We start from the raw sequence: 8,609 nt of genomic DNA, 5'->3' as shown, positions 1-8,609 counted from the left end.
AGCTCCAAGGAGATTATGTTGAAAAATAAAAAAAAAATTTACCCAAAAAAAATTGTTTTTATACTTCATTCTAAGGACTTATTGAACTACCCTCGTATTTCGCAATATGCACCACATATTTCGTGATTTTTGTTCTTGTTAAAACAATGTTTCACATGAAAAAAAATTGTTTTGGAAAAATCTAATTAAAGGTTGATACATTTAGAAAAATTCCACGAAAACCACCTCTTATTTTTTGTGATGATATTTAGAAAAAAATTCTTGGCCTCAAAAATAGAATAACGGGAATAAAACTAATAAGATGGTTTTTATTATATATTAACAAACACTTTTTAAAAATATTGTAAAAAATAAAAAGATGTGTTTGCTTTGAAAACCTTTTCTTTTTATTCTCTCTTATAAAATAAAATAAAAATAATAATGAAACCCTAAAAAACAACATTAACTATTAATTGGGGATAAGATTAGATCAGTACAATAACTCTTGGAACAATTATGTTTTATACTTTCAAATCCAGTTGGTTTCAAATCACTTTTAAATTGACTTACAGTCATCAATATCTGAACTTAGATTTTAATTATTTATAGTTTCGAATGTAATCTATACTCATTCTCTCTAAGCTGCGAAATGATTAAACATATTTTTAATTTTAACTTAAAGCAAACAATAGATTTTATGCATTATTCTGAATTATTTGCAAATAACGAAAGTTTTGTAAACAAAATTCAACGTATTTCAGTGAAATAGGTTTTGAAAAAATGTTTACCATAAAAAGACCAAAAATGATGAAATGCAGTAAAACTTTTCATAATTTTAATTGTCAAAATACCACAACAATAGAGTTTAAATCCATTATGTGAATTTAAAAAATAAAATACAAACTAAAATTCGTGACAATATTGGTATATAAATATAAACTAAAAGGATTTAGATTCCAGAATATTTTTCGATGCAACGCAAGCAGAAAATAAATATCCAAAAGCCTGGAATCTTACGTTCTTTTTAGAGTGACTAAAGTTGATACCTGCGCTCTTTTTACTTCTTAGTGCAACGAGAAAATAGAAATGAATCTCCATGAATTTTAAACCGCCCATAATGCAAAATATCTTGCATTACTCAGTTGCGTTGTGAGAATTTAATATCGTAACATTCAATAAAAATTCAATTTATTTAACGATTTTTTAAGAAAAACGCACGGAAAAATTAGGTAAGTTTGGCACAAAGAATCATCGATATGTGAGAGTAATAAAAATGAAAGACCATTATACTGAGGGATAAAAAATGTCGAAGAGAAAAGTGGAATTTTTAAATGACTCCCATAGCATTATCCTCACGATGGGATAAATATTCCTTGCGTACCAACCATGTAGAACGTGAAGTGACGTTTAAAAAAAGACTGCGGGTCGACAAAGATGCTTAATTACCGACTAAAAAGTATTACGCTTTCCGCTTAAAAACTCTCAAAGACCTTTTCATTGTTTGCAGTTTCTTAGGCGTGAAGTACGTTCTTTGTAGTATACAAAGATTTTTTTTTTATTAAAGTGTGGCCATTCGAATTATTTAGATAATACAATATTTACGTTGATTTTAAGTTCGTTTTCTATATCTTAAGTTATCAGACATTGATTCGCTCCACCGTTATTTTATATTATTTGGAAACCCAAACATTGAATAAACATGCAGAAAGATTTTGGCAGTGCTGCTATATGGAAAAAGCATTCGTGTATGAAAAAACTGTAAGTTAAAATACGAAAAAAAAGATGCGAAGTATAATTTATAATTTGAGGTACTTACTGTTCACGCTCTTCCAGTTCGACCACCCGGTTACTGTCTGTGTTTTGTTTAGTAAGTCCAAATTAAAAAGCAGAAAAAAGAAACAAATAAGTTTGTGTTAGTGAGGTTGACTAGCGTATGCACTCTACTTTATGTCGAATACTTCAAACATGTACTTAACTATCAAAATCTAAAAGCAATTAACTCAATTATTAAAAGAATTACCTTACTCTTTAGTTATGCGAAACATCCATGCTATAAGATTGTCAATTTTTTCCATCTTTGTTTTACATCGAAAGGATTTTTTTCTTTGAAAGACAAAAAAAACAATTGTTGTAAGAATAAAATTATTTCTCAGTTATTTTCACTTAAAATTTTTTTAATATATTGCAGGATAAAACAAGAATAATGCTGAAAAAAATATTGCAATTAGCAGTTTAAAACGATTCATTTTTAAATAATCAACATTTTCTTTTGAAGCATACCTGTTTCTTAGAGATAATAAATGATTAAACAGAAAAATATATGAAATTTATGCATTTGAAGTTTAAGTAAGAAACAAGAAATAAAAAATGAAGAATTTGCATCGCTTTAAAAGTTCAAATTATACGGCTTGTTTCAGAGTGAATGCCTTTCTTTAAATGAAAATATTCCAAATATTTAACGAAACATTTTTTCTTCAATTTATAATTTTACATTATTATTTATTGCTATGTAATATATGTTTTGCTCTCCGAATAAGATACTTTTCTCTCCAAAGAAGAATACTTTGAGTGTGAAACTCTAACATGAACATAGCTGCATTCTCATTTTACGGTGTCTCACTTTTGTTGCAATTCAAAACAAAACCGAATTGGCGTACTTTTGACGGTCAATATTTTCCTGTGCGTATTTTCAAACTTAAATTGATTGCCAAACAACTTCTTTTGAACAAAAAATTGTTTCACCAATAAAGTAGGTGCTTTTCATGTAAAACAGCGACATAAAAAGATCATTGAAAAGCTTATAAGAATATTTCACATATCACCTTTCAGTACTCAATATTTCTATGTTAACTAAATTAATGTATGGCTTACACCAAAATAAGAAAACTGTACCAGTTTCAACTTTAAACTAAAAAAAAAAAAAACTGTTATATGATCGTGTTTTCGACATTATCATAGATTGGTACGATGACATGCTTAATTTGTCTAAATTTTGATAAGTTGTTCTTGGATGTAAAAAAAATCTTCACTTAATTGCCCAATTTATCAATGAAAAAAAAAAAAAACAATGACATTCATGCTTCTGGCAAGTATGTATGCCTTACTTTCTAGAAGTTCTGGGATCACAAGTAACCTGTCATACAATTCAAAGTGTTACTTCAAATCGATGGTTATTACTAGATTTTGTTGAAGTGTTAGTATTTGGACAAACTTCTTTTTTCTTTTCATATCAAACTTATTACAAATGGAATTTTTTCCAAGCAACATGCAGCACCAATTTTCGTTCGAGAAACACTGATTTTTTTAATTTGATAAAATCTCCGTTTGTCTCTCAAATCACTGTATTACATTGGATTGCAGTTCATAGGTTTGCAAGTAATCGTGTTTATTTAAAAGAATACGTTCGTCTGTTACTAATGCGTTTTGAGTGAATTTTCATGTTCGCTGCGCTTGTAAATCAAATCACTGAATAAATTCCGTGAGCTCTATAGACACAGAAGTAAAAGAGGAATTTATAAGCTTTAAATATTTTGAATTAATATAATATACAAGTTACAAAACTAATTAAATTATCAAAAGTGAAATATAAATTAGAATGGTAAACCTGAAATTTTAGAATTAAAACTACATTCTCATAAGAGATTCATTAAATTTTAATTAGGAAGCAAGTGTCTATTTTCAAAAAAAAAAAAAAACCGCCATTAACCACATTTTTGCAAAATAAGCTAATTTTTTAATTTTTCTCTTGCTTTTATTTTCCTGTGATAAAGGATAAATTACTAGTGGTAATTACGAAAGTAAGAATGAAGAAGAAAAGCATTTTTCATCAAACTGCTCGAGTGTATACTCGAACGCTAATTTGATTTATGAGTAATAAAAACTTATTACCCTTATTATGGTACTAAAAAGATATTACACTTTTACGAGCTTTCTATTTGTTTTCCAAATGAGATAGTAAAATCTTTAAATTGTACCTTCACATAAGTTTTGCATACCAAAATGTATGAAACTTTCTGAAATCTATTGTGTAATATGGGTTGCATAATTTTTTATAAGACTCAGCGTGTCCACCCTGTATATACCATATTGAATTCAAAAGGGAAAGCTTAAGATTTCAAGTCACTATATCACCATAGATTGCATTTTCAAGCAAATAAGTACATTTTCAAATAAAAAAAGATTATATTTTTCATCAGAAAAATAAAATAGTTGAATTTTTAATCAAATAGTTAACTTATAAACAAATATTTAACATTTAACCTAAACAGATCAATTTACAACCACTAGTCAAAGTTTTACACATCAATGTTTGAACTTTTATTGCAAAAAGTTGCATTTTTAAACAAATAGATTTATTTTCAAGCCGAAAAGACTACATTTTTAAAAGACAGTTAAATATTCAGAAAGAAAAGATTTATTCTTAACGAAAAAGTAATGGTTGATGTTTTAACAAAACAGATTTTAAGTTTAAATAAGAAACAGTTAAATTCAACATAAACAAAACAAGTTTTGAACAAAAGATTTGAATTATCAACTAAAACAGATTAATTTTTAATTAAGCAGTTACAGTTTTAATGAAAAATGATCAAATATAACAGAGATACATTTTTAAACAAGAAAGATTCTTAATTGTTGGTTAAATTTACAGTTAAAAAATTAATTTTTTTTTAATTATTAAAATAGTGTAATCTTAAAACAATAAAATTGCTTTTTAACAAATCAGTTCAACTTTCAACCATTTAGTAGAATTTTCAACAACAAAAAGTAATTTTTCATTGGAAACTTTAACGCTTGAATTTTCAACTAAAATCTATCACTTTTCAAGAAAAATCGGATTTGTGAGATTTCCAGGAAGGCATATTAATTTTGAACTGAAGAAATGAATTTTTAACAATAAATTTCAATTTTCAAGCGGACAACAAAATTTGTAACCAAAAGTCTGTATTTCAAAGCTTTACTTACTATAACATAAAATCGCTTATTTTTAGTTTTTCAAGAACTTCAGAAAACTGTTATTCACATTTATATTTTCTATGTGCGGTGTCGAATTATCCGTTAATTGCTCTTCCATAGTCAAAATGGTAAAAAAACTTTTAACCCTCCCCTTCCCCCTGACATTGAGTGGTAGTTTTTAAACGGTTCCATATACATTTCAGTGCTTCAAACTAATATAGACTATTTTTTATTTTAATAACGCAACGCAGGCGATTTGTTTTAATAACATTAGTGTAAGCAGGCGAAATAATTTAAATTAAATATAAATGAGAAATAATTTTCACAAACTAAGTGCCATTTAATGGCATTTAAATAAAACATTCTGCGTTGCTTTAAATCGAACCGACTGGTGCATACAAATCTTACAATTACAAAAGAAGGTGACACGCATATAAATGAGCTTAACAAAAGCTCGTGTTCGTTCTACAGTCGCTGTGGATATTGCCAACAACGATTAGGAGTTTATCGAGCTTTTAAGAATTCTCTGATTGAAATTCGGATCACGAAGTTGAAAAAACTTCCCCGTGAATATTTTATTGCTTTTTATAATCCGAGAGATCTTCTTATTATACCCTCGAAACTTTCACCTACTCATTTTTGCACATACCTAGGCTGAATAAATATATTGTACTAGTAAATTTTGTTCAGAGTCCAATACGAAGATAAGTTACATAAGGGAGTTTATTGATTTTTTAATTAAGTCCCTAACTGGAAAGATTTTAATGTTCAAGAACTAAGTTTAGTCTATTCTGGGAGGGACAAAACCTTTTGTTTAATTTTTTTATCGGAGAACATGAAAATCCACATTATTCTCTTTAACCACTTACAACTATTGTGAAGTAGTTTTTGGTAGATACCTAAAAGCAGTGCTTCTGAAACGACTTAGCTTAATGTTGTATATCTCAAAAAATTCCTTCAAAACTAAAATAAATTAATCACTTTTTTAGATTACCCATGCAAATGCAATATTTCCTTCGGCTTTCAAAAATGTTATCCTACAAGTTGAAATTTTTAATGGTAGTGTACAAGTGCTACAAAAGAATTAATATTTGTGGTTAAATTAAATAAGACGAAATTTATATTTTTAAGACAGCTCATACTAATCTGTTAATAAATAGATAAATATTTTTTTGATAAATTGTACATGATAATTGGTTAAAAACCGAATTCCATTTAATGAACGAGAACAGTTTAAACTCTAAAAATCTTGTTAAAAGCATAATTCGTGAGATTCGATTTGGGACTAGAGAACTCGATTCTAGTTTTGAAGGAATTTCACATTACTACTAATGCATGCAAATTTGAATTCACACTTAGCGTAACGATATTCAGTAGGTGAAGTCAACTCACATTTCCCAGGGGTGCGCTTGCGATGGCAAACTATGAAGATGACAGTGCTGGCAATGATGATCGCAATTAGTATAACAACTGCAACGATGATGGCCAGAGTGGGCATCTCTAATATTCGAAGCCACCAGGGAGCACTTCCTGTAACGTGATATATACATGCGTATGATTAGATTTCAATCAAATTACGAAAACGTAAATAAAAAGATACATTTAGAAGATTCCTGCGCCATTAAAAATTTAAAGACGTCGAAATGTACTCAAAATTATTCTTAAGATGGAGAATCAACAAGGTTTACTTTTCACCAATACAGAAATTAAAAACAATTTCAAGATATGAATTGAAAATTATATTTCTCCTCATATTTGAATATTTTAATGGCACATTATTTCTAATTCTAAATGGTATATGAAGGTAGCTGTTAATGTAAAATTGAAATATTTTGTAATTTTGTATGGAAAATATCATGTCCACATGAAATAATATATCAAGTTAGAAGGTTGGCAAAGTCAATAAAGGAGACTGAGAAAGGTTTATCGAATCCTAAATATTTATAACTACAAAAAAAATAACTTCTCTAAAACAATTTTTTTCTGAAATAACTAATATTTAGAAACAGGTAAACCTTCCTCAGTGACTTTCATTTAATTTCCAAAACCTTAAACTCGAAATCTCTTTTGATATGCATATAAGTTTTTCAAAAAAAATTCAGTAATGTAAATATTTGCATCTGATACATGCTCTCAAGACATTTTTTTACTATGGATCGCAATTTTTAATTTCTTAAAAAATGATCAGATAGTGCTAACGAAAATTCCTCATAGAGACAATTTGAACTACAATCTAACTAACATTACAATTAGCAAACAAAGTCAAGTAATATATTGTATAATCACTATCACGGTTCTAGCGCCCTTGAAAAACAATATGAATTTATTTGATCTCTGTGAAAAATATTTATATAATTACATTCATTATAATTATAATAATTTGGGGGAGTATTAAACTTATACTGCTGATCATCATAAGAATTGGAATATTGTAATACAAATGTTCATTTCGACAAGTTATTATTCAAATAATAAAAAAAATAGAATGACAAATTGATTTGAATTAATTTGAGTTAATGGAAAAGTAAAAAATCTTCCAAAAATATTATGTCTATTTTGAAAAAAGTCATTTTTTGTTCAAATACGTTTTTTGTCGTACGACTTTTCTTCAAGTTTAATTCGGCTTATTTCCTATTTTTATTCCTCTTAAGCATTCTGGCTTTGTAGAAAAATAAAACAAAAGTCCATTTAAAAAATTATTTGTTATCGACTTTTATATTAACTCAAACTATGTCATCGTTTTCTTATTTATTCAATTCTATAGTCTACCAAAAGATACTCTATTTTTAGGGATTGTTATTCCAGTTATTGTATATAAGTAAGCAGAAATTTGATAGTTCGAAATAGTTCCGCTTTCTGAAATATATGAAGCCATATCCTAATCAGATTTTTGTCTTGTGTACTTCATAAAGTCCTTTCTAATATAGAACTTCATACAGAAAAGGAATCATTTGCATGGTTCCGCTGTGCTAAAATGGTTATTTTACATTCCTATATTTAATTCAAAATAAATTAAAACAAGGAAGAATGCTAAATTAGAGAATAATTTCTTTGTTTAATCGTTTAATATGCTAAGTGTACTTTTTAAACATTTATGCAGTGAACTTCAGCATAATTTGTAATACTATATTTAATAGTTGATTATTTTAATAAGCCAATTTCTTTAAGGATTATAGAAAATACTTTTTTCTTGTTTACATAATTATTCCTAATTTGAATATTATTAGAATCAAGAATGATAATTCAAGAAAGGAAGTATCTGGTCGTGCAGAAATTCATGATCAGTAAACAAATATTTTTCCTAAGTTTGGGATTTTTTTCGAGTCGACTAGATGCAGCCTTAACAATGATAAAAATCATTTTATTACAGCTAGAACTTTGCAGTACAGTTATAAAATTTAAATGATTTTTATCGATATCTGAAGTAATCAAATGACACCTTAGAAAGAAATACAGAAAGAAAATGTAATTTTCCACCACCTTTTGGACATTATAAAAAAAATATATGATGTTTCTTTAATTTTAAAGTTAAAAAATCCAATGTTTCTCCGTTTTGAAATTCAGAACCATAAGAAGTCATGTACGGATCAAATATTTAGCTTACGGCAAATAACAGAGAAAAGTTTGAGAGTAGGAAAAAAAGTTTTCTGTGCATTTGTTGACCTAGAAAAAGCTTT

The 8,609-nt window shown here is 27.5% G+C and overlaps 1 protein-coding gene across 1 annotated transcript in view; it reads right to left on the bottom strand.

Moving 5' to 3' along the window:
• Positions 1-8,609, bottom strand: part of LOC117170634 — a 429,481-nt gene that overhangs the window by 51,456 nt on the left and 369,416 nt on the right. Inside the window, exons 16-17 of the mRNA XM_033357538.1 lie at positions 6,325-6,462; positions 1,796-1,832 (exon numbers count right to left, since the gene is read on the bottom strand). Coding sequence (XP_033213429.1) covers positions 1,796-1,832; positions 6,325-6,462 — 175 coding nt within the window. The remainder of the gene's footprint in view (positions 1-1,795; positions 1,833-6,324; positions 6,463-8,609) is intronic.

The sequence above is a fragment of the Belonocnema kinseyi genome, chromosome 4 (assembly GCF_010883055.1).
Source record: "Belonocnema kinseyi isolate 2016_QV_RU_SX_M_011 chromosome 4, B_treatae_v1, whole genome shotgun sequence".
NCBI classification, from domain to species: Eukaryota; Metazoa; Arthropoda; class Insecta; order Hymenoptera; family Cynipidae; genus Belonocnema; species Belonocnema kinseyi.
This window is presented reverse-complemented; position numbering and strand designations above follow the sequence as displayed.